Source organism: Pelodiscus sinensis, chromosome 11 (genome assembly GCF_049634645.1).
Source record: "Pelodiscus sinensis isolate JC-2024 chromosome 11, ASM4963464v1, whole genome shotgun sequence".
Taxonomy (NCBI): Eukaryota; Metazoa; Chordata; order Testudines; family Trionychidae; genus Pelodiscus; species Pelodiscus sinensis.
Genome location: NC_134721.1, coordinates 37,651,167 through 37,677,516, shown reverse-complemented (window position 1 = coordinate 37,677,516; position 26,350 = coordinate 37,651,167). Strand labels below are relative to the sequence as shown.

General features: G+C 46.6%; 1 protein-coding gene across 2 annotated transcripts in view; it reads left to right on the top strand.

The window, feature by feature from the left end:
* The window catches only part of LOC102448256 (sodium- and chloride-dependent GABA transporter 3), a 278,291-nt gene that overhangs the window by 175,492 nt on the left and 76,449 nt on the right, over positions 1–26,350 (top strand). For both annotated transcript variants that reach the window (XM_075939327.1, XM_075939326.1), the window contains exon 8: positions 19,951–20,054. In XM_075939327.1, coding sequence (XP_075795442.1) covers positions 19,951–20,054 — 104 coding nt within the window. The remainder of the gene's footprint in view (positions 1–19,950; positions 20,055–26,350) is intronic.

Genomic DNA, 26,350 nt, shown 5'->3' with positions numbered 1-26,350 from the left:
AATCAGGATCCGCCTGCTCGCTCTGCGAGTCACCGAATCAGAATCCGCCTGCTTGCTCTGCAAGTCACCGAAACAGGATTCGCCTGCTTGCTCTGCGAGTCACTGAATCAAGATCCGCCTGCTCGCTCTGCGAGTCACCGAATCAAGAATTCACCTGCTCGCACTGGTCCCCCCCCTTTTTGTTGCGAAGCACTGGACTCAAGGTCCACCTGCCTCGCAGGGGTTTCCGGCACCTGCCCCAGCCCGGCAGAACACCACGTCCTGGCGCCTGGAGACAGCCTGGCGGAATGGGGCACTATGGCCTGGGAGGTCAGTACTACGCCCACAAATAACAGAGAGAGACAACAAAGCTTCCCCACAGTTCCGTGTGCCGAGAGAGAGAGTAATGGCACCACACCAGCTTTTAGCATCCGAACACAGAGGGTCCAGCGCATGGCTGCCTCACTAGAGACACCGGTGTGCCCTTTTGGAACTGTGACACATAACACAGGCCTAATAGACAAAAACAGACACAGACAGACAAAAATGTTAGCCGCTCCACAAAATTGAATTCCGTAGCTCCCCTTACCCCGATGGCTGGCCGTCACTCCAAATCCCAAGCCCTCAACCAGGAGATTTCGTAACAGGTATCCCCTTTACCTTCTCTTGAGCGCTCTGAGAGGTTTGGAAGTGGAGTGCCGGTCCGTCCATATGCGCAAGTGGCGCGTTAGGAATCTCGGTGGAACCTCCAAATTGTCGAAGCAAACGCCTCACTCAGTTTACGCGGCTAAACAGACAGTTTTATTGGCCAATAAAAGCAAAGTGAGCCAAACGTGGTCCCAGCAAAGCCGGGTCCAGTAAGGCTGCTTAATACAATCAATCCTAGTATTTTATACCCTTAACCAAACAAGTCTGACGTCAGGGCAAGAAATCAAAGAGAACTTCAAAGAGGAATTATTATCAGCATAGAAAGAAACAGGTTAAAAGGGAGTTCGAGCTTCAGCTCAAAATAGTTCATTAACACATTCCAACAGCGCATCCCTCTGGTCTCTCCCCACCTCGGTGAAGGCCAGTTCACTCCCTCGTGCAGACACAAGAAACTGAAATGGCTTTTTGTTATACAGAATGGCTTCTAGCTAAATATGAAATAGCTTCTACAGATCTGATTAAAGAATTCAAAGCTGAGAGGTTTTCTGCCAGCACCTGTTGTGCCCTTATGAGATAGCTAGACTTTGCTGATGTCAACCAGCATGTCCATAATCATATAAAATGAATTTCAAGCACTGAAACTTGCAATCAGTGCTTGGAGACCAAAGACTTTCATTTCAAAGTCTGTTGAACCAGCTCCCTTGAGATCAGTAAATCTTAGTTGACAAGCTCTTAAATTGTCCAAAATGAAATTTCTGTCATCTTGATGATCTTAATGACTTAATAATAAGAAAGGTGATTTTAGATTATATTTTTAAATGAAGCTGCCCCTTAAGCCCATGTGCATCCTGTGTTTACAGGCTGACCAGTAGGACAGCATTTGGATGGGGCATCTTTCAAATTATACTAAAGCCCACTGAGACTGCCCTGTTAGTTCCAGAGAGAGCTTTGGCCTTCTGAGCTCCAGCAGCTGACTTTTAACACTGGTTGGCACCATAAAAACATGCTACCACTATGACTTCTATACTAAAAAAAGTCTGTTCATTTAAGGGAAGGTATTTTGCCACCAATCATGCCAGACAAATTAGCATTTAAATATGTTTAAAGTTAGATGAACTATATAGTGTTGGCCTCTGAAGGCAGAAATGAATAAACAAAACCTTGAATATTTGGGTTTTTCTCCCCCCTCAACTCCCCTTTCTGCAAAATGAATATACTGTATTCATTGGCGTCTGCAAGTAACATTAGCAGAAGTTAGGAGAGTGACTGCCTAGCAACCCACAGAAATCCCAAAGAGAGGTAGAAAGGAAGTGATTTTCATGTAATTATTCACTTCTACAAAAGCTGTTGTCAGGTAGACACTAGAAACATAGCTGTTTCATTATTCTCCTAACCTACTTTTAATCTTTTGAGAATCACTCCCATTAAAGAGGGGGAAAAGAAAGAGCTTAATTCAGCCATTTTATGCCTGGCCATTTATGTTCTATTCTGTTCTCTAATGAAGGCTCTGCTTACAGAAACTGTGTTGTTAAAAACCTCTGGGTAGTAAACTTAGGAAGTAAATTCAATCCTGTATCCAAAACTCAGCACTTTTCCTGACGTTTATATACAATACATAGTTCATATTTTGTCTTGTTTTATTTTCGAATTTAATGATTCCTCCTGAGAGTTAAAAAGGTAACAAGTCAACATGCTTGTTTTAAAAAGCCATTAATTGTTTTGGTGGAGGATTAAATGAGTTTATTTCTGTTTGGAAACATAGTTGGATCTATTTTAAGTTGACGGGCAAACATCGCTCTGGGCTGTTCCTTCACAATTTTGTTGGATCAGTTGTATAGCTACTACTGAAGCCCCAGGGTAAATTCCATCCTCAGCTTCTAGGTGAAGGTTAAAGTCTTTTGGAGCCTTGCTAAAGTGCTTTGAACTGATAAACCTGCAAGAGGGGGTTTGGCAGTGGCAGGGCAGTTTCAGTTAATGACCTTTGATTTACACATGTGCCCACTTCATCATAGACCTAACAGAACTTTTGTTTGATTACTTTGGGGTACATTTCAAGGCCTGCTTCCCAGGCTTGCCTTACACTCTATATATTTTCATTAGTCTCTAAGGATGTGTCTAGACTACATGGCTCCGTCAACGGAGCCATGTAGATTAGGCAGAACGGCAAAGGGAAAGGAAGCTGCAATTTAAATAATCGCCGCTTCATTTAAATAAAAATGGCAGCCGCGTTGTGCCGATGAGCTGATTGTCGGCGCAGCAGGGCAGTCCAGACGGGGATCTGCCGACCCCAGAACCCTTTGTCAGCAGATCCTTTATGCCTCATGAAACGAGGCTTATAGGATCTGCCGACGAAGGGTTCTGGGGTCGGCAGATCCCCGTCTCTACTGCCGCACTGTGCCGACAATCAGCTGATTGGCACAGCGCGGTGGCCATTTTTATTTAAATGAAGCGGCAATTATTTAAATTGCAGCTTCGTTTCCCTTTTTAACGTAAACTAATCTACATGGCTCCATTGAAGGAGCCATGTAGTTTAGAGTTACCCTAAGGTGCCACAGGACTATTCGTTTTTACTGGTCTGTTCAGTGGGGCATGAGTTGATCAAAGCAGAATTCTTTAATTGTAGTCTGGGGTTTATCTGTGCATGTCACTGAAGTTCCATTTTGTTATTAGAATTTTAGATAGGAGCCTTCAGTTAAAGTGGTCTAAAATTGTACCATAGGTTTGTTTTATCTCCCAATGATTTCCACATAAAATCTACTTAGTTTACTGATAGAAAGATGTTTCCTGATATACCCTCCATCCCGCCCATACTTGCCACCCTGGAAACTCATCCTGGAATCTGAAAGTCAGCCTTTGCTCTTTCTAGTTCATGTTTGACCATCAGTAAAGATATTGCATCAATTATGCTGATGAAGCATGAGCCTGAGAAGGGTAGTATGCTGTCTCTGTGGCTGTTTGCTCTGCAGGAGTACTCAACAAATTTACATACTCAGGAACATAAGAAGAAATTACTCAGAATATGCATAGGGAGTCATCTGTTGAGAAATAAGGGTCCACTTTTAAACAGTTATTTTTGAGAGCAGAACAGTGCTTTCATTCATATCAATTTTAGTTCTGTGTGTCTGCATAAGTGCAGCTGAAGGCGAAATTTCAGATAATTTCAGTGGATTGTTTGGGTGAAACTGAAGGTAGAATGTCAGTTGATTTCACTGGAGATATCCATGTACAAAACAGAAGAATGAAGAAGAAAGAAAATCTGTTTTACTTTTTATGTTCAGGCATGTAAATAGCATTTCAGTTGATGTCAGCATTGCATTTTTCTGAGACCCATGCAAATAAATCGCAAAGTACCTGAAACTTAGCTTGTGCCAGGTCTGAATATGGAAATGTTGCGAGTTTTAATTTCTTCCTAACTTGCTCCTGATCAGAGAAAAAGTGGATCAGGACTTTGTTTTTTAAATTGTCTGTACAAACATCTAACACACAACATAGTAATGGTAGTATTTGCAACCAACAATTCCAATATACTTCAATGTGGCACCGTTAATGCACCCATTGCTCTTGTCTCATCTGTAACTATAACGCCGACTTCTAGCATGACCTCTGAAGCTTAATGGATGGGCCTCTACTGCTTGAGTTGAAAGTGAGCTGGCTCTCAGCTACAGCTATAGAGAAACCTCATTCTTTCTCTCTGTAAGGGTATGTCTACACTACCCCGCTAGTTCGAACTAGCGGGGTAATGTATGCATACCGAACTTGCTAATGAAGCCCGGGATTTGAATTTCCCAGGCTTCATTAGCATAAAGCCGGCGCCGCCATTTTTAAAAGCCGGCTAATGCGAACCCCGTGCCGCGCGGCTACACGTGGCACGGGCTAGATAGTTCGAACTACGTAGCCATTCCGAACTATCTGTACACCTCATTCCACGAAGTGTACAGATAGTTCAGAATAGCTAGCTAGTTCGAACTATCTAGCCCGTGCCGCGTGTAGCCGCGCGGCACGGGGTTCGCACTAGCCGGCTTTTAAAAATGGCGGCACCGGCTTTATGCTAATGAAGCCCGGGAAATTCAAATCCCGGGCTTCATTAGCAAGTTCGGTATGCATACATTACCCCGCTAGTTCGAACTAGCGGGGTAGTGTAGACATACCCTCAGTGGTCTAAGTGCCAGTAGGTGTATGGATTACACAGAATGCATCACATGACAGTGACTAGACTTAGGGCTAATGTAGATGCAGAAAAAAAGAAGAATTTCCTTTTTCCTGCTCTAATTAAAGTAAAAGAATATGAGAATGGCCATGCTGGGGCAGACCAAAGGTCCTTCTAGACCAGTATCCTGTCTCATAACTGTGGCCAGTGCCAGGTGTTGTTACTCAGGCAGCTGTTCAGCAATGTTATTAGTTAGCAGGGGCCAGGATTGACTGTTGCAATATCCTCATGCATCTCTGACTCCATTGATGATAACCAGAAGGCTGCTTGTGTGTGTGCTCAATGATGTGTGCTGTGTAGACTAGTGTACTTAGTCTTCACAGCAGACTCCAAGCGTATGTCTAGTCTGCATCCCTCTGTCGGCAGAGGGATGCAGATTAGGCAGGTCGATATTGCAAATGAGGCAGGGATTTAAATATCCCGCACTTAATTTGCATAAAAATGGCCGCCACGTTTTGCCAACTCAGTACTTTGTCGGCAAAAAGCGGCAGTCTAGAGGGCGATCTGTGGAGAAAGAAAGCCTTTTTCGACAGATCCCTTATGCCTCCTGCAAGGAGGTTTACGGGCCTTCTTCCTGAACTGAGAAGCAGACTTCGAGGCCCTGCTCAGTGAGTTATGTGCCTAGAACTCACGATAAGCCCCCAATTACTGCTCTCCACCTGGGGTTATGCTGTCTCAGCCTTGGACCTATTACCAGTTAGTTTCAGCCCTGTTTGTGACAAGGTCTGTGAGCAGAGGTCTGCTTTTGCTCACAGCTTAGCTTTGCTGTATGTTTACCATGTTTTGTCCATTGTTAGCTAGGCCTCAGGCCAGGCCTATGTCATGCCCTCATCTTACTACACCAGGTAATTCAGAGAAAATGAACTGAATGGGGCAATTTTTAGAGTGATCCATTCTCTGTCATACATTCCTGTTACTGGCAGTCAGAGGTTTAGTGACACTCAGGCATGTCTACACTACGGCACTTGTGTTCCTGTAGTATAACTGGTGAAGACACACTATCTGATGGGAGAGCGCTGTCCTGTTTGCATAAATACACCACCTCAGTGAGAAACAGAAGCTATGTCAGTCAAACAGTGTATCCTGCTGACATAGCATCAGTGTGAACAGCATGAAACTTGCATCCCTAGGGAGGGAGAGGGGACTTTTCACACCTTAGAGTAGCAAAAATTAGATCAATTTAAGTGGCAGTGTAGACCTGCCCTCAGAGTATGGAACTATGTTCTTGACCTTCTTGGCTAATAACCATTCACAGATCTTATCCTACAAGATAAGCGACTCTAGACCTCTAATAATTTTTGCTGCCATTCTCTCTGCCTTTTTCAGTTCTAAAATATCTTTTTTTTTAGATGGGGCAACCAGAACTGCATATAGTATTCAGAATGTGGATTCATATAGTGGCAATATGACATTTTCTGTCTTATTAGCCATGCTTTTCTAATGGTTCCTAACATTCTATTAGCGTTTTCGACTGCTGCTGCACACTGAGTGAATGTGCTCAGAGAACTGTCCATGATCATTCCAGGACCTCTTTCTTGAGTGATAACAGCTCATTTCGATCCCACACTAGCTAGGATTTTTTTATGTGCATTACTTTACACTTATGGTGATGTTTTGTGAGATCCCTTTGTGATCCTTTGCAGTCAGCACTGACGCCTTTCCTTCTCCAAAGCTTGTCTTGTACAACTTGTTCTGAATGATATAGAGTGATATTTGCATTGATTTTGGACAGCCAATTAAAGCTGCATAAATCAAGGACTGAAGATCACACTTTCAAATTTATCATACAGGACTCAGCTGGTTAATTGCATATGATATAATGCTTGCAGTTTTGTATATGCTTCACCAAAACAACAAGACTCCTATTCTTCCAGATATAGATCTGTCATGATGTGGGCTTTATCTGATCATTTCAGATCCAAATCAGGAGCCAGAGTCAAGTCTCCCTAATTTTTCCAGTTTAAGAGGTCAGATCTGATGTTCTTGTATATCCATTTGTAATAATCATGGATGTTTGGGATTTTGGTTTAAGTTTTAACAACTCCTAGTTTATCATGCACAGTTCACTGCCATCATGCATGTAATTCATTAATGTTGTGAAATTTAACATGTATGTCCAGATGACATTTTTCACCAAAAGAATCTAAAAACACTCCAGATTCCCACTGTGGTTGTGGCACACAAGCCCTTTAACTCTGGGATTGAATGCGATAAAGAAAGATCTTGTGGCTAAGATAAGACACAGCAGATATGCTTTCAATTCTTGGCTCTGCCACAGAAACCCGAATTTTGGAATACCACTGTGCATTCTAGAGACACTTATCTCAGGACCTCAGGCCAGTGTTTGATAGGCTATTGGGTTGTGTTGTGATGGAATTGGAAGGTGTTCTAGCTGGTTGATTCTCAGAAGCTGTTGGAATAACATTGAAAGGAGCAGGCCTGGTAGCTCACCATACAAGAGAGAAGAGAACAGGTCATCAGTCTGCTTTCCAAGGAGCTGGTAGGATAGTAGACTGGCTGGCTATGCTTTATTTGTTATTTTATTCTCTATTATCACATAGACAGGGAATCTACAACCCTTTTGAAATTAACATAATTAAGGATGTGCACAGAATTGTAGGAGTGTTTTGAGCTTATCAATTTGGAAGATGAAGTCAGAATTCTTAAGAACCCTTTAATTTGAGCTAAAGATTCATGTGTATGGTGGGAAGTTTAATTGGGGATAACACTTGTGTTATGACTAGAGTTAACTGTGCCAAAATTAAAAAAAGAGTAAACAAGATGACCAGGGTAATGATAGGCCTGTCTGTCTGACATCGATGCTGGGCAAGATAATAGACTGGCTTGAGGAGGAATTGATTAACAAACGGCAATATTATTAACATCAGTCAAAGTGGATTTGTGGAAAATAGATCTTGTCAAACTAGCTTGATTTTTTTTTATGAGACTACTAGGGATGACTACAAGGCAGCACGGAGGAGAAGGCTCCCCAAGAGCACCAGATCCCATGGAACTGCCTTCCTCTCCTCCCCACACGACTGCCTGTGATAGAAAGGCAGTAGAGTGGCGGGTGAAGGGAGGCAGCTCCCCATCCATATTGACTCCCATTGAGCCACCTGTCTCTCTATCAGAGGCACTAGTGTGTGGAGGGGGAGGCTGGAGCCAATTCATGCGGAGAGCCAATTTTTAAGCTGGCTTTCCGTGTGTGCCAGCTCCAAGGAACCATCTGGCCCACGTCACCTTGCTGCCTCCCAATCCATTCAGTCCTGTAATGGATTAAGTATAGCTAATGGAAGCTACAGAGCATTGTTAGGCATGTCCAGTGCTTCCAATCAAATAGGATTTTCTTATAGTCATCACACAGTGATTTCTGGGGCACTGCAGTATCCGCTGTTAGCAATGAAGGAGAAAATACTGGGTTACAATTACATGGTAACTATAGGTAGAGACTTTGTAATGACTGCTACTGCTCATGACGTGAAATAGCTGTTGAATGGTTAATAAAGTGCAGGCTGTTGGAATTTGTTCATGCATTGAACAGCTTTTTAGAATCCTCATTTATTTGCGTTATTATAAATCATTATCACATTACTGTAGGTGCTACAATACCTTCTTCCAAGTATTAATATTACCAGTATTTAGAATAAATCAAGGTTCCTGAGGATTAAGAATGCAATAAAGAAATCTGTTATACAGTTGTTAAAACTGGTTCCATAGATTTTTAATAACAGACTTGTATCCAATTAAATGTTAACTGTTATAAAGTCTTCTTCAGTGCCTCATAGAAAAAGCTTTGTGTGTTCTATGATTTTATGACGGCAGAATCTGAAACAAAATGCATCACTTGCATTTAAAATAATTTAAGTTTTTAACTTAACAGTTGTAAAAATAATCTTAAAATGTGAACCAAGTGTACACTGATGTAGTGTTGCCTTCCTGAGTCTGCAGACACCACAACCTGAGATTCCCTGTTCATTTCAAAGGCTGTTGACTCTAAAACTTAGATATTGCAATTTTCAATGATGACATTGTTAACACTTTTGCTGCTGATCTTAGTCTTATCCCACAGCTCCAGTCTCCCTCTTCTGTATTCCTAGGTGCCAGAAGCCCTAGCTAAGCCCTCGCATTTTCCCACTGGTAACATCTACTATTCAATTATGCATTTTCAATGCCCTGTTCTGCAGTACATTGAACATAGCTGATTTATGCACAGAATAAATCAAAATGAGTTTAATATCAAATTGTGTAACTGAAGGGAAACTGCATATATTATTCAATTTAATATTTAAGTCAATAAAAAGCTAATTAAAAATACCCGGAGCTATTTTAGAATTTGCTGTCTGTTCCACCAAAGGAGTACAAAAGCCAAGGGGCCTTGTGGTAGAATTTAGGTCAAGCTTTCCACAGACTACACAGAGTCCATCTTGTGCAGGATACTCCTTTGAAAGTGTTCCTCAATAGTTCGATGTTGACTCAGTGTTAACTGTCACTGTCTATATTGTGTTATTTTAGAAAACAGGGCTGAAGCTGCTACAAGAGAAGGCCATTACCATTAAAGGCCAGACCCTGACGGATGCATGATGTCTCTCAGTGCTGCATATCCTAATCAGGCCTAGAGCCCTCAATTGACCTTAAGAGGGATGTTCTCCTGAACTCACTTCCCAAGCATCTCTGTGGACCTAGTTTCATATTCTGTTCCCATTTGTCCTTTCATATCAGAGCTGACTAGCCTCAGGAGCAGTGAGGCCTGTTGAGATGAGCCTTTTGCTGCATTTTGCCCTTACTGAGCAATATTGTGAACAACTAAAGGTGCGTCTACACTGCACACTTAGCTCGAAATAAGATACACAATTTGCACTATGCAAATTGCATATCTTATTTCGATTCTTTTCCAAAAGCAGCTATTTCGAAATTTGGCACATCTACACAGTGCCAAATTTTGAAGTAAAATGCTATTTCAAGACACCCCTTATCACTTGTGCCATGAGGTTTACAGGGATGCCGAAATAATGTGTTTGCTATATTTCACAATAACAAACGCTTTCAAAAGACGTAGGGTAGCTATTGCAGTGTAGACGTATCCTAACACAGGGGAAAAAGGTAATGGTTAGATCTGATGTCTGCTGATCCAGCTTCCTAGGTTTTGTTTAGACTTAAGAAAATTGTCCTTTTTCAGTTCACCTATGTTACTTTCAATTTTCCGGGATCTTCCAATCTCATTAAATAGCCTGTCTGTCAAAAGACTTTTTCTGTGCAGTTTTTTTCCATACCAAGTGGAGGAATGTTGAGATGTAATCAGCTGTATCTTATATAGCATGACAGCAATGAAAGTATTTAAACCACTGATGCAAACCAAATGTGACCTTAATGTTCCTAAACAAAAATTGTTTCAACTTCTAACAACTCCAGAAACCAAAACCTCCCTCAATCACATATCAAATAAACATGTCCCTTGTATGTTTATATATTTTTGTACCTTTGATTGAGGCAGTGCTAGCCCATTGGGGGCCCTAAGTTGGGTTGCCAGAAACAAAAATACTGATTCCCCCCCCCCCCCCAAAAAAAACACAGGAAAAAATTCTGTTGACGGGGGAAAGAAAGGAAGGGAGACCAAAGTTGTTGAGCAAAAAAAAAAGGACTGAAGCCAAAAAAAAAAAAAAAAAAAAACCTCAGCGGCTGTGTCTACACTGGGCCACTTATTCCGGAAAATCAGCCGCTTTTCTGGAATAAGCTGTGAGCTGTCTACACTGGCCCTTGAATGTCCGGAAAAGCAACGACGCTCTACTGTACAAAATCAGCCGCTATTCCGGAAAAACTATTCTGCTCCCGCTTTGGCATAAGTCCTTATTCCGGAACACTGTTCCGGAAAAGGGCCAGTGTAGACAGCCCAGTAGTCTTTTCCGGAAAAAAGCCCCGATCGCGAAAATGGCGATCGGGGCTCTTTTCCGGAAAAGTGCAGCCTGCCAATGTAGATGCTCCTTTTCCGGAAAAACTGAAAACGGAATAGTATTCCGTTTTAAGCATTTCCAGAAATTCATGCCAGTGTAGACACAGCCAGCATGTCCCCTTTAAAAGTGAGTGCAGGGATAGGAGCACTTGAGCACTAAAACCCAGGGGAAAGCACTGTTTCCCTTAGGTCTTTTGGCTGGCAGCCTTGGGGAACAAGGTAAGCATGGGGCTGGAGTCAGAGGGCTGGGGGTGTTGGGAGCTGAGGGTGGGGGCTCGGGGAGGCCAGGCACTGGGTGTTTGTAGGGTAGCCAGGTGCCCGGCATTTTCACCTCCTCTCCTGGCCGGGCAAAAATTCAGAAAATACCAGACATTTTAGGTGTCCAGTATTCTCTGAATTTTTTACCGGACAGGAGCTGAAAATACCGGACTGTCCAGGTGAATACCAGACACCTGGCAACCCTAGCGCTAAGCATGAATATTTTTGGCCTCCTTCCTCACACAACAGACTAAGCAATTGCTGGGGGCCCTTGAGCTGCTAGGAGCCCTAAGCAACAGTCTGCTTATACTTAGTGCTAGCTCTGTTATTGTGACTGGCTTGGTCCATAAATGAAATCTTTGAGGATAATTTGAATAATTTCTTGCCTCAAACTTACAGCCCTCAAAACATAATAGTCAGCATTTACTCTCCCTTTTTTAGTCAGGTTGCTTTTTGCAAAACACTTAATTCTTGTGATTAAAAAACATGGCAAACATCATATAAAACACTTTGTCTCAAGTGTGCAGGAGACTTCATGGGACTGGAAACAGGAGCACAGATCAGCTGATGTGGCTCCTTTGCCTAACTCTGCTGACAAATTCTAGACTAATATCTGCCACAGATAGATGCCTTACTGATGTAGAACCAGAATAACAGGGCTCCACCACAACTGACAAGTGACTAGGACTTCCCTCAGTGCCGTGATCTTGGGCTGCCATTTTGCTGCCTGGAGGCCGCTGGAAGTCTGAAGAATTTATGACAACCTGCCCTTTAAACTTCCCTTTAGAAGTGTTCTGTGTTAAGGAATTGACCCAGGATAAGTAGGCTTTCATTTGTAGGTCACCAGAGCAAATCCAGCTCATAGTGGTAGTGATGAAACACCTCTCTCCCAGATATGGGGCTAGTGGCAGTGTTGCAGTTTTAACCCCTCTATATGTAACTTCTTCTTTAAGGCTGGAATGCCATCCAGTGATGTTAGTTCTGTTTGCTGATTTCCAAGTCCTAATTATTCCTTTGGCAAACTTGCTGCCTTGAAGAGGAATGATTCCTGCATCTAATTAATACTTGCAACATTTGCTGTCCCTAAGGTGAAGAGATCTTCACTTAAATTAAAGTGTCTTACTACATCCTTAAGGAGAAACATGAAAAGAGCCCTCCCATCCAATCCACATTTCTGATTGGTCTGTTTATTGCATGCATTGGGCCTGAGCATTCTGTCCCATGAAATGAATAGCTGTCATTGGGGAGTTAGGGACTTAGTGATGTAAAGAAAAAGATACAATAGGACAATAGGAAGTTTCACAGGCAAAAAGTAAAAATCATGTCAAGAATCCTATAAGACTAAATATTCTCTCCTATTTACATCATTTATGAACCCAAGCATTCAGAAGCAAAAAATGGATAGTTTGGAACATGATAAATCTTATATCGCCCACATAATAAAAATATTTTTATCAGGCATACTGGGTATATGTACAATCAAAGAAGTTCTTAAACAACCAAAGTTTGTATGTATGAATACATATTTTTTCAAAAAAAATTGCATTATGTTATATTTTGAGATTATTCGTGAAAAACTCTTGGGGTTAGAGTTAAGGTTGGCTTGAGATTCAATGGCAATTATTGCTTGAGTTTGGGAGGTAATATTATTCATGAAAGGCAAATGAGTCATCTCTAATCAGTGCTGATGGCAACTTGATATCATGCCTCTAAAGTATTTTGAACATTCCACATTTGTTATAGAAAGAATTTTTGACATGTCTTAATAATATTTATTTTATGTAGCACTTTTCATTCTTCCATACATTTTAAGCTCATCTCATTTTTCCAAATGGTGAAACTGAAGCATAGAATAGCCCAAGTCCCATGATTTGTAAAAGCATCATAGCAAGCCAGTAACGTATTCAGGATTTTTACACAGATCTACAAAAACTCAGCCCATTATCCTATCTGCTGGATAATACAGACTTCTGTTTTTGAGGCTTCAGTGGGTAGCTGAATTAGTCTGTACAGGATAAACTTAAAAAACAACAAATGGTTTGGTAGCACTTTTTAGACTAACAAAACATGTAGATGGGATCATGAGCTTTCATGGGCACAGGCCACTTCTTCAGATGACCGGAGTTTGGTCCCACAAAAAAGCTCATGATACCATTTACATGTTTTGTTAGTCTCTAAAGTGCTACCAGACCATTTGTTGTTTTTTAAGTTTATTCTGTTTTTGAGACTGTGTTAATTTCTAAGTGGCCAGGCAAGCTATTTAAAGCTACTTAGACTTAGACTGTGTCTACACTGAGGGGTTTTTGTGCAAAAACGGCCATTTTTGCACTAAAACCTGCGGGAGCATCCACACCTCAAGCGCATTTTTGCACAAGTAAATTTACAGTCAATAAACAGAACAGAGGAGTTTTTGCGGTATAGGTATTCCTCTTTCTCTGAGGAATAACTCCTTTTTGCACAAGAGCTCTGGCACAAAAAAGGTGTGTGTGGACAGGCAGAAGGGGGTTTTGCACAAGAATTGGCCTCCAGGAAAAAAAAAAAACAGGTGGCCTCTTGGCCACTCTATCCAAGTTAATCAGAACTCTATAGTTCCTGTCTGCTGGCCCCCCTTAAAGCTGCAGGCACCTTGGACAAGGCTTGTGGCAGAAAGTTTGCAGAGAGCAGGTGCCTTCACCAAGCGGCTCTACGTCAGCCACAGTGGCCGACCAGCAGGCTCCCCAAGACCCCCCTGGCCCTTCCAGGGAGCAGCCCCAGGGCTCCCAGGACCCCTCCAGGGGGACAAAAAGGCATTCCCAAACTTGGGATAGCAACCCTCCTCGAATTGTGGGGAGAGGAGGAGTCGCTCCAGGATCCCTGGGCCAAGCGCCACAATGCAGAGATCTTCACCCATATGGTCGTATCCCTGGCAAAGTGGGGTCACCCTGCCCGGACCATGGAGCAAGTCTGGACAAAGGTGAAGGAGCTCCATCAGGGGTACGTGAGGTTCACAGAGCGCAGTGCGCGCTCAGGGGTAGGACACCACACCTGCCCCTACTATGCTGAGCTCCACTACATCTTGGGGGCTTGGGAAACCTTTCCCCTCCCCCAACGTGGTGGACTCAGGGCTGGAAACGCCAGTTGTCATCCGCCCAGAGGTCGCCCCCAAGGAGGAGCCAGTGGGCCAGATCCAGACCCAGCCGGAGGAGGAGGAGCAGGAGCCAGGGACCATCACCCTGTCCCTTGAGCCAGTCCCTGCCAGCCAGGATGTCTCCCAGGCCTCCTTGGCTGCTTGGGAGGGATATTCAGGTGAGTTGGCACACACACAAATACACACACACAGGGCAGGGGAGGCAGGCGCACAGGGAGCGGGGGGCACAGTGTAGCTCGGGCAGCAGGTGGTGCTGCAGTCTGTGCACGTTCAATCACGTGCAGCGGGAGGGTGCGGCACACGGGCACAGCAGGCAGCCCCTGAACATAGCCGGGATCCTGCTGCCAGCCTCATGCGTGGGCACACATGTCCTGCCCCCAGAGGGAAGGAGGGCATGCCCAGCTGCAAGCAAGCTAACTGCAGGGCGCGGGCGTGACCCTACTCACACTCCAGAGTGCTGCACACAGCACACAGGCATGCCTGCACATGTGAGGCAGCAGCCACTCCCACAGACAGCACAGTGAGCCACAGCTGTGTGTGCAGACCCCAGGGAGGGCCAGGCTGCTCCCAGCTCCTCTGCTGCCCATGAGGGCATCCCACTGTGGTCACCCACTGTGGTCACACACTTCCCTTGCCTGCCTGGCCGTTATGTGTGTGGGGAAAAGAGGGTACCATGTAACACCCTGTAACCACTCCATGACCAGCTGGTCCCACCAGTCTAAACTGTCTCCAGCCTCCAGAACCTTCTGTGAATGGTGGGGTGCAGCAGCCAGAGTGGAGCAGCCACAGCCACGCAGAGGACGAGGAGGGGGAGTTCTGAGTCCACATCTAGCATGAATATGTAGGCAGCTGGAAGAAGATGCTGCAGGAACTGCAGCTTGGCCATGTGGGGCTGTCGCCTGCTCAGGGGCAGCTCCGGCTCCATAGCACACAGCAGGAAAAAGCTGCGGCATACCCAAAAAGAACAGGGCAACCACTGCAGGCACTGCTGATACATTGCTGTCCCTCAATGGAGGTCCTGAAGCAGGCAGCAGAAATAGAGAAACGGATGTCTAGGAGGTCCCTTTAAGCGCATGTTTCTGCAGGTCTCTAGCAACAGCACTTGAGAACAACTGGTGACCTAAAGCCCAGCTAGAACTGGTTCTGGGTGGTTTTATATGCAAGAGAGCATCCAATGAGTGTGTCAAAAGCTTTTGAAATGCGCTTTTTTAATGTGGATGTGCTTTTGCACAAGAAGCCTGCAACTGTAGACGTAGCCTTAGAGCTCTCTGGGGCTATCTGTTTTGTGATTAGCACATAGCAAAGTGAGGTCCTGACTCATGACTAGAGTGTCCAGTTGCAGCTTCAGTACAAACTATACATAATAATAATTTGCCTGTCCTCTCCCCACCTCCAACTCTTTATTCAAGTGTGTCTAGACTGCAGGCTTTACCTGTGTCTAGACTGTCGCCGCATTCTGTCAACAGTAAATCGAAAGAACGTAGCGGTTTTGTCGATGGCAGTAAACCTCATTTTACGAGGAATAACGCCTTTTTCGACAGAGATCTGTTGAAAGTAGGTGTATTTGGACGTGGGGGAGCCTGTTCTGTCAAAAAAAAGGGCCTCCAGGAAGAAGCCCTGGTGGACAGCCCGTCCTTACATACTGAGCGCCTCTATTGTTTCTGTCCACAGTCTCTTAAAGGCACTGGCACCCAGACAGGCATTGCTGTCAGGAAGCCAGCCAGAGCACCCATGCCAGCTGTACTAGCCATGTCCCAGCCTTCTCGGGGCAGTGAAGAGGACCCACCCAGGGGCTCCAAAAGGTGGGCACCAGCCTAGTCAGGGCCTGAAATAAAACATCTCCTGGAGCTCTGATCTCAGGAGGAATCCTCACAGGCCCTGCAGTCGCACCGCAGGAACACAGACACATATGAGTGCATGGTCCAGGGACTGGCCAAGAAAGGGCATCACCCCTGCACCCTGGACCAAGTGAGGGCCAAGGTAAAAAGTATGGCAGGGGTATGCACAGGCCCAAGACAACAGCTCCCACTCTGGGGCAGCCCCACAGAGCTGCCAATATTATGCAGACCTGGAGCAGATTCTGGGCAGTCTTGTGGGTTCCTGGTTACCGCACCATATTGTGGACCAACCCCTGAGGGAGGATGAGCAGGAAGGAGGGACAGGAGAGCTGCACCGGGAGGAGGAGGAAGAGACAGCAGTGACCCTATCACAGGAGCCGGTCCTCCAGACCCCAGAGGCCTCCCAGGCGTCTTCAGACATGGGGGAGGAAACATCAGGTGAGTGCTTTGAGGGGTCACCACACATGGCCGGGTTGGCAGTGTGGGGGCCATCTGGTCCCATTGCCACAGTGGGGGCCCTGTGATGCTCAGGCTGCTCCCCAACTCACACACAGTGTCACATGTAAAACCTCTGACTCTCCTGTCCCAAGGAGAGCCCCTTACACTGACGGCATGCCCTCGGGGACAGCGGGTGCATACAGACATGATTGTTTCTTCCTCTTTTCCTCCACAGCCAGACCCCCTATGCAAGAGGGTAGCACCATACCCACCCCACCACAATCCCGGACACGTGGCACCCGCAGGCACTGGCATGTATACATGGGCCTTCTGAAAGAGCACGTAATGGCCCTGCAGGACCTCAACAGGACCTTCAGGAGACGATGGAGGCAGAGGCCGAGTGGTACAACAGGCTGCTGGATGAGCTGGTCCAGTACCGCAGTTCAATCTGTGCCACTGTGTGGGAGGTCCTGCCCCTGTCACTGGCTCCGCTCCTCTTCTCACTTCTCTCTGCACACCAGGACCCTTCTTCCCAAACCCCTCCTGCTCCCCCAGCCCCCTCTACTCCCCCAGCCCCTCCTGCTCCCGAGCCCTCACAGACCCAACAGCTGCCCCCCCGCCCCATCCAGTCCAGGACTGGCTCTTGCTACACCCAACCCCAGGGCCATGGCGGTGCCAGGTTGCAAGGTAGCAGGACCCTGCAATCAGGGAAGCAGCAGCCTACTTGAGCTCCCCTCCCCCATCCAGGTTTTCAGCCCCCTACCACCGCAGAGAAAGAACATTTCAGTTATGTAACAAAATCTTTCTTTTTGGGTGAAACATGTAGCTTGTTTATAAACATTTGAACAGTAAAAAGAGAAAGTTTTTTTAAACAGTTAGCACATTTTCTTTACTGATATTGTTTCTAATAAACACCCGGTTTTCTTTGGAAACAGATATTGGCTTTTTATGTATTCTTTATGGGAAGAGGGTGAGGGTTGTGGAGGGAAAGGTAGGGGTGGGCCAGGCCACACCTCTCCATAGGAAAGGCCCTGGGGAGAGTTAGTGGGCTCTTTCAGAGAATCTCTCCCTCAGGGCCTCTCGGATGCGAAGACCAGACTGGTGAGCCTGGCGGATGGCAGCTGTCTGGGGCCACTTGAATTGTCTCCCCTCTCCATCAGCAGCTGTCCCCCACCCCAGCAGGAAGGCCTCCCTTTTTCTCTCCACAAGGTTATGGAGCACGCAACATGTGGCCATCACCTTGGGGATGTTGCGTTCGCCCATTTCCAGCCGTGTCAGGAGGCAACGGAACCTCCCTTTCAAGCAGCCAAACACGCATTCCACCTGCATGCGAGCCTGGCTAAGATGCATGTTGAGAAGCTCCTTGCTTGCATCCAGGTGGACGGTGTAGGGCTCCATGAGCCATGGCATCAGGAAGAAGGCCACATTGGCCACGATGCACACCAGCATCTGCAAGTCTCCAAGCGCGACATCCCACTGTAGGAAAAATGTTCCTGCCTGCAAACTGCGGTACAGGTAGGAGTTGCGGAAGATGCGGGCATCATGTGCCCGCCCCAACCACCTGACACAAATGTCCATAAACTGTCCCCAGTGGTCGACCAGGGCCTGCAACGCCATAGAAAGGTAGCCCTTGTGATTAATAGATTGGGCTGCTCAATGGGATGGAGCGCGGATTGGGATGTGTGTCCCATCGAGGGCTCCTCTGCAGTTAGGGAAGCCAAGCCCAGCAAAGCCAACAACGATGGTGTCCAGGTCTCCCAGATGCATGAGCCTCTTCAGCAGCTCCTCATTGATGGCCCTCACCACCTGCAGAAAGAGACAACAGACAAAAACCAAGGAGTTAGACAGGGTACCTAGGACCTTGGGAGGAGAATGCATCCCCTCCATCTCCCACCCCTCCCCTTTTCAGAACACTCCCCCCCCCCACCCCCAGCAGGGGAGGTTACTTCTGCCCTGCCAGAAGTAGTTTCGGGTGCCTTTTTTCTCCAGGCAGTCTGGATGCTCTTTTTTGAAAAAGCGGATCACTTTTTCGATCCGCATAATGCAATCTAGACATGTTTTTTGAAAGAAGCTTTTTCAAAAGAGGAGCTGCCTCCCACTGCCACTCCATCCCCCACTCCCTCTTGCCCTTGCTTGGCAGTCCCCCTTTTTCAGCCACCCCCCCCACACTCAGCAGGGCCTGTCCCCCGAAAGTGACTTACCTCCATCAAAACAGCCCTGACAGTAGACTTCCCCACGCCAGACTGGTTGTCCCACTGAGTAGTAGCTGTCGGGGGTGGACAGCTTCCAAAAGGCAATAGTGATTCGATTCTGCAGGGGGATGGTATGCTGCAGGTGGGTGTCCTGTTGTTGCAGAGCAGGGGCGAGCCAGGCACACAGGTCCTCGAACATGGCCTTCCGCATCCGGAAATTGCAGAGCCACTGCTCGTCATCCCAGAGCTCCATGATGAGCTAGTCCCACCAGTCCGAACTCATTTCATGCCTCCAAATCCGCTTGTCCACAAAAAAGTTTGGGGGCAAGGACATTGCTCCTGCATCCCGGACGAAGATTTCATAGCTCTGGTCCAGGTCCATATGGGGCAGGAGCTTCATGACGGTGTCATGAAGATGCAGCAGACGCTGCAGCTTGGGGCCATCGCCTGCCCAGGGGCAGCTCCGGCTCCATGGCCAAAAAAAACAATGAAAAACAGAAAAACCAACCAGAAAAGAAACAGCTCTGGTGTCCAAGAAAGCAGGGCAACCAGAGCAAACACTGCAGCTGCTTTGCTGTCCCTCTAGGAGGTAGGCAAGCCAGAAGCAGCAGCAGAGCAATGGCTGTCCAGGGGTATCCCTTTAAGCATGCGTCTCTGCAAAGGGCATGCAGCAGCACCAGGAAGTAAATGCTGCCACCATGCCCTGCCAGAAGTAGTTTCGGGTGCCTTTTTTCTCCGGGCAGTCTGGACGCTCTTTTTTGAAAAAGCGGATCACTTTTTCGATCCGCATAATGCAATCTAGACATGTTTTTTGAAAGAAGCTTTTTCAAAAGAATTTTTCAAAAAAGTTTCTTTCAAAAAAAGCATGTAGTCTAGATGTAGCCTCAGTTTGCATGAATCTGTGAATGACATTTTGGGTATGTGATTAATTAATCTCTAACTTTAAAAAACATCCCTAGCTCTCCCACAAGGAGGAGGGCAGGGGGACAGAGCCTCAGCTGATGTTAGTTGTCACCTCTGTTGACTTTAATGAAGCAATGATGATTTATACTTGCTGAGAATCTACCCCACAAAGCCAGAGTATTCTCTTACTTACACTGTGGGACACTTGTGAAGTACATTTGATTTCAGTGGTGTTATTCCTGATTTGCATGGGTGTAAAAGAAGAGTCAAGCTCATGCTTTTTTCTAATATAAACAAAGTTTGTACGAGAATTACAATTACCTTGTGTAGATGCCTTTAAAAAATAAATACACTGAAAGCACAAACAACAATGATGCCTTCTTTCAAATAATACCTGTGGTTTCTGCCTACAGGTCTGGGTGGATGCTGGCACACAGATATTTTTCTCTTATGCTATCTGCCTGGGATGCTTGACAGCTCTGGGGAGTTACAACAACTATAATAACAACTGCTACAGGTAACACATTCTTCTTACATTTGCTATTAATGTAGGCCTCAATGTTGCAAACACCTATTTGCTTAGCTTCATTCATATGAGTAACTTGTGTCAATGGAAATACTCTCATGTAAAAAGTTAAGCACACGCATGCATGTTTGTAGTATCCAGGCCTTATTTGATTAACAGTAGTCTGTGGGAGGGTTTGCTTTCCAAGTTCTGTGCATGGAGGTCTGATTTGTGTGACTCTCATGCATGCCCGTGGGCACTGCACAGCCTCAGTCACCCATAAAGGTATTAGAACATGAAATCTTATTGGAGTAATGCTATTTTAAAGCACTTGTAAAAGTCATACTGAAATATGTTATTCTAAAAAATCTCCTGTTTAAAAAAAAGTGTGACTTACTCTTGGGATGCTGTTCTTCTTGAAATTTTACTGGATACTAAGTAAAGCACAATAAAAGAGCCTAATATATCACTAGTATTCTCTATTGAAATCAATGGGGCTATGTCTACACTGCAGGCTTCTTGCGCAAGAACTGGTTTGCACAAGAGCATGTCCACACTGCCATGTGCTTTTGCGCAAGAGCATCCATGGCAGTGTGAACGCTTTCTTGCGCAAGAAAGCTCTGATGGCCATTTTAGCTACGGGGGTTTCTTACACAAGAAACCCCTGTTGCCCGTCCACACTGCCTTCTTGTGCAAGAGCTCTTATGTGCTTAACTATGTACAAGAGCTCTCTCACAAGAGAGCTTATTCCTCATGGGAAAAGGAATAACTCTTGTGCAAGAAGCCCTCTCTTCTGATGCTTTACTGTAAATTTACTTGCATAAGAATGTGCGTACAGTGTAGACACTCTGCAAGTTTTTGCGCAAGAACAATTGTTCTTGTGCAAAAAGCCTGCAGTGTAGTCATAGCCCGGGAGTTTTGCTCTTGAGTTCGATGGGTCTTAAGATCATGTTTAAGTGCTTTTCTGAATCAGTGTCCAAGGGAGATATGTTCCCACTTAGGGGTGCTGGAACTAGGTGTGCTGGGGCTGTGGATGCACCATGTGACTTGAAGTGATTTATGTCATATACAGGGTTTACAGTTTTATTCAATGACTCTCAGAACCTTCGTGATACAAATTGTTCCAACACTCCAGTGGGCCAGTCACTTGTCATACACAGACCAAGACACGTCATCTTTCTAAACTGAACTCCTTACACTCTTTCCCCAATCATGAATTGTTTATGTTAATTAGACAGTTAATTCGTGGGACAGCACTAAAGTGGGTTTTTTCAGTGTACTAGGCCATAATATTGGTCTTGAGGAAATGGTCACAATTCAGCACAGTTTGAATAATATTAAAGAGAGAGAATGTAACAATATCTTACCTCCATAGAGTGGCATCTAAAATGCTGTCTCAGGGTATGTCTACACTACAAAGTTAGTTCGAACTAACGGACGTTAGTTCGAACTAACTTTCATAGGCGTTACACTAGCGCTTTGTTAGTTCGAATTTAATTCGAACTAACGGAGCGTTTAGTTCGAACTAGGTAATCCTCATTCCACGAGGATTAAGCCTAGTTTGAATTTACTAGTTTGAATTAAGGGCTGTGTAGACCCTTACTTCGAACTAGTGGGAGGCTAGCCCTCCCCAGGTTTCCCTGGTGGCCACTCTGGCCAACACCAGGGAAACTCTACTGCCCCCCTCCCGGCCCCGGACCCCTTAAAGGGGCACGGGCTGGCTATGGTGCCCGTGCCAGGTGCAAGCCTGCCAGCACCCAGCCAGCAGACCCTGCACCTGGCACGGATCGAACCACCCACCCGATGCCCCCCAGCCCTCCCCCTCTTCCCGGGACAAGGCTGGCGGCTCCCGGGAGCTTGCCCGGGACCGCAAGAGGCGGGCACCTGCCTGGGCTAGTGCGGACATCGTGGACCTCGTCCACGACCTCCGCACTAGGCACAGGAAAGTGGCCGTCTAGGGCAGGAGAGCTGCCAGTCTGGCCACCCAGGAGCAGGTGTGCATGAAAATCAAGGTGGTCCACTGAGACCCCCGACCCTGAGCCCTGAGCTTACAATGGCCGTCCTGGGTCAGACCAAAGGTCCATCTAGCCCAGTAGCCTGTCTGCCGACAGCGGCCAACCCTAGGGACCCTGGAGGGGATGGACCGAAGACAGTGACCAAGCCATTTGTCTCGTGCCATCCCTCTCCAGCCTTCCACAAACCTTGGGCAGGGACACCACTCCTACCCCCTGGCTAATACCACTCCATGGACCCAACCTCCATGACTTGATCTCGCTTCCCTTTAAACTCTGTTCTAGTTCTAGCCTTCACAGCCTCCTGCAGCAAGGAGTTCCACAGGTTGACTCTTTGCTTCGTGAAGAACAACTTTCTGTTACAGGCAGTCCCCGACTTACGTGGATCCGACTTACGTCGGATCCCTAGATACGAACGGGGTGAGGCAACTCCCGCACATGCACAGCAGCATTCCCGGGGCTCGCTCACCTGGGTCCTAGGATCCTCCTCCTCCTCGGGCCGGCTCCAACTGGGGTCCCGCAGAGCTGCCGGGCAGAGGAAAAGTGCCTCCCCACGCCCGCTGCCCCCCCCCCACCCCCCTGCCAGCAACAGGCTGCCCCCTCCCCTGAGCAACAGGCTGCCGAACAGACAAAAGCAGCCTCTTTGCCCCTCCTCCCCTCTATACATGCCGGGCTGGGCTCCCGGAGCGCAGCAGCGTCCCCGGGGCTCGCTCACCTGGGTCCTAGAATCCACCTCCTCCTCCTCTTCGGCCAGCTCCAACTGGCCTCTGCCTGCAGCAGCTGGCCACAGGGACAGGGATCCCGCAGAGCTGCCGGGCAGAGGAAAAGTGCCTCCCCACGCCCGCTGCCCCCCCCCCCCCCCGCGGCCTCGCATCCTGCACGCCTCCCCCCTCCCCCCCTGCCAGCAACAGGCTGCCCCCTCCCCTGAGCAACAGGCTGCCGAACAGCAGACAAAAGCAGCCTCTCTGCCCCTCCTCCCCCTATACATGCTGGGCTCCCTGTGTAAGCGGGGGAATGGTCCCGCTCTTGTGGGGAACTTTCCTGGCTTCTATACACCCCGGTGAAATGAACCAGCGAAAGGATCTGAGTCCCCGCTCCCACTTCCTTTACCCCACGGCTCCCTGATCCTGAGGGCTCCCCCTCCACTCTCCTGAGTAGCAGGGCCCTTGAAACCCCAACAAGGCTGGGCCCAGGTTTCCTGGGGCTTAATCCCTGACCTTGTAGTCACTAGGGGCAGGAGTTAGGGTGTCCCCACTCCGAGGTGCTCTCTTTACACTGCAGGCCTTCTTGGCCCAGTGATCACTTCATAAGGTTCAAAGCAAATACAATTTATTAAACATCAACTGATTAAAGAGAATAGAATAAGAAACAATGAGAATGGTTAAATGAGAACACACAGCCCTGCTCTGTAGCACAGGGACATCAACACAGCAGTCTGCAGAGTGTAAGAACAGTTCACAGTCTGTTCCTTAGAAGCCCTGGATGTGCTGCAAGGGGCTGCAGGCTGGACACGCTTGCACTGGCAGTGACCACACAGCCTCAGTCTCTAAGTGGCCAGACCCCTCTCCCAGTCCAGAGCCTTTTCCCACACTTTGCAGGTCCCAGTAGCTCACCACATCCAGCTGCAGGCTGTGCTGCTTGGCCAGTTCCAGCTCCTTGTGTTGTTTCTCTGTCCCTTTTGGCTTTCTGAGCACTGCCAGTCTGCTGCTCAACACAGGGTCTGCACTGCTTGGCCTGTCTGTGTCTGGTTCTGTCGCTGCAGGACTTCTTCTTGTACTCCTCTTTCAGCTCTCTGTCTTTGCAGGACCTCTTCATACATCTTGCACTGCTCTTTTCAGCTCTCTGTCTTTGCAGGACCTCTTCTGCACACAGCTTGTTTGTTCAGAGACAGAGACAGAACAATCCCCACTTACAACCTGTCAGTCAGGCTGAGCTGGAGTGTTGACTGCTTTCCATTGTCTCTGGGGTCTGTCAGTCTCATGAACCCTTCCCCTTCTGAAGCTGGTAAACCAAAAAACTCCCACAGAGTTTTAGTAAGGGGTAACAGTCCCCTTACACCTGGGCAAACAAAGACTCCACCAAAACAAACAAAGTGCTGGCCTCATTGTGTTAGCAAAAAAAGGACCCTCCTCCTAGAACCCTGGGTGGTGTGTGGAAATAAAGCTATTAGCTCAAAGCATGGTGCAGAGCTGTTTGGTATTTGATGAGTTACTCCTTTAGTCCTGAGTTTGTCACAGGGACAGAAATAGATGTGAAATCTTCTGAACAGGGGAACAGACAGCAAAACAAACATTAGAGGGGAGTTAACCTTTCCCTATGCTATCCAAAACTAAAAAAAATGTTTGGCTAGAGTTTCCCCTACAATATGTACCAGTTCCGACTTACATACAAATTCAACTTAAGAACAAACCTACAGTCCCTATCTTGTACGTAACCCGGGGACTGCCTGTACTAGTTTGAAGCCTGCTACCCATTCCTTTCCTTTTGTGTCCTCTAGTCCTTCTTTATGGGAACTAATGCACCCTCTCCACCCAACTCCTGCTTTTAGAGACCTCTATCCTATCCCCCCTCCGTCTCCTCTTTTCTAAGCTGAAAAGTCCCAGTCTCTTTAGCCTCTCTTCATATGGGACCAGTTCCCAACCCCTGATCATTTTAGTTGCCCTCCCCTCTCCCAGCCTCTCTCTTCCCCTCTCCCACCTCCTTTTCTCAGTCTCCCCCAGTTTTGTTCAATAAAGACAGATTCAACTTTTGAACACAATTGTCCTTTATTTTGTACATCAAGAAGAGGGGCTAGGGAAGGGTAAGTGGAAGGAGGTGAGGGAGGAATGGGGTATGCGCCCCTGATGGGGAGGACTGGGCTTGCTCTGCGGGCTTTTGGGGTGGAAGCTCTCCTGCAGCCCCCCAATTGCCCCCTCTCCCCAGATGGCAGCCTGCGGCAAGTGCAGCCGGGCTGATGGCCGAGTGCTGTGATGTGCCCAGTGTGGGTACTCCGGGCAATCCAAGCCAGGACTGCTTTGCAAGCGGGGCACCCCTGAGAACTGTCTGTCCGGGGTGGGGGTCGGGACCCTTTAAGCACAGCCCTCGGCTAGCCTGAGACAGCATCTCCACGCTCTAAGTCCTCCTCTGATGCCCTGCCGGCACTGCTTCTGGCCATCCTTAAGCCTGGTTCAGGGTCCACTTAATGTGGACATGCTAGTTCGAATTAGAAAAACGCTAATTCGAACTAATTTTTTAGTCTGGTTCCGTTAGTTTGAATTAGCTTAGTTCGAATTAACTAATTCGAAATAAGTTAGTTCGAATTAACGTTGTAGTGTAGACATACCCTCATTGACTCCTTCTAATAAATCTTCCTTCTAAGGAGACTCCTTCTCTTCTTTCCCTCTTTGGTATAGTTATGTAGAGGAATGAAAATAAAAAAATCCCTATTTCACTAATATGCATTTATAAATAGGGGACCACTGCTTTTGTGTTGGGTGATTAATCTGCAACTTGAAATATATGAACTGGGTCAGGTCCCAGAACTGATCTGGGACTAGTCTGTATATGATTCAACAGCTTTTACTATAATGAAGGATATTAAATATAAAATGCTATTGCTGAAAAGATATGCAGAATGAGAACTTATAGAGACAACTAATGATGAAATGGTGCAAAAGTAATATAATTATCAACAACAGCAAAACACCGAAGGATTTGAATCCTAAATTACAAGCCTTGCATGAAAGTACTGGAGGCAGGTCTAGAAACTACATTCTGTACTCACTCAGTCCTGCCTTGCCTTTTGATGAGAAAAAAGCTGCCCTGTACAGTTGCCAATATAAGAGAGTGGGAGAGAAAGGAACGTTAGAGAAATGTGGATGCTTAGGAAATGAAAGACACACCAGCTTCTTTACTACTTGAATGTCCATTAAATTATCCAGAGGCGACTGGGATAACGCACCTTGTAAACCTGCGAGATCGCTCAGCGCTCATAGGCAACAAAGACTGTTATCTATTTTTCTCTCTAGAGCTAGACTTTTAGCTGGTATAAATTGGGGTCATTCTATTGAAGGCATGGAATGACTGATTTCTATCAACTGAGGGTCCAGTAAAGTACCTTCAAAAGCAATGTACCTATAATGCTGGAAGATTGTGGGTAACAAAATTGTTTTCTCACTAGTGTAGAATAATGCCTTGGCCAAACAAACCACCGCTTTTTCTGCTTTGTTTTCTCCTGTGACATCTCTTATTAAAAACCATTTCAGTCACAGCCTCAATGGCTGCAGTAGCACTCACTGGAGTTTTGTCATCCAGTAC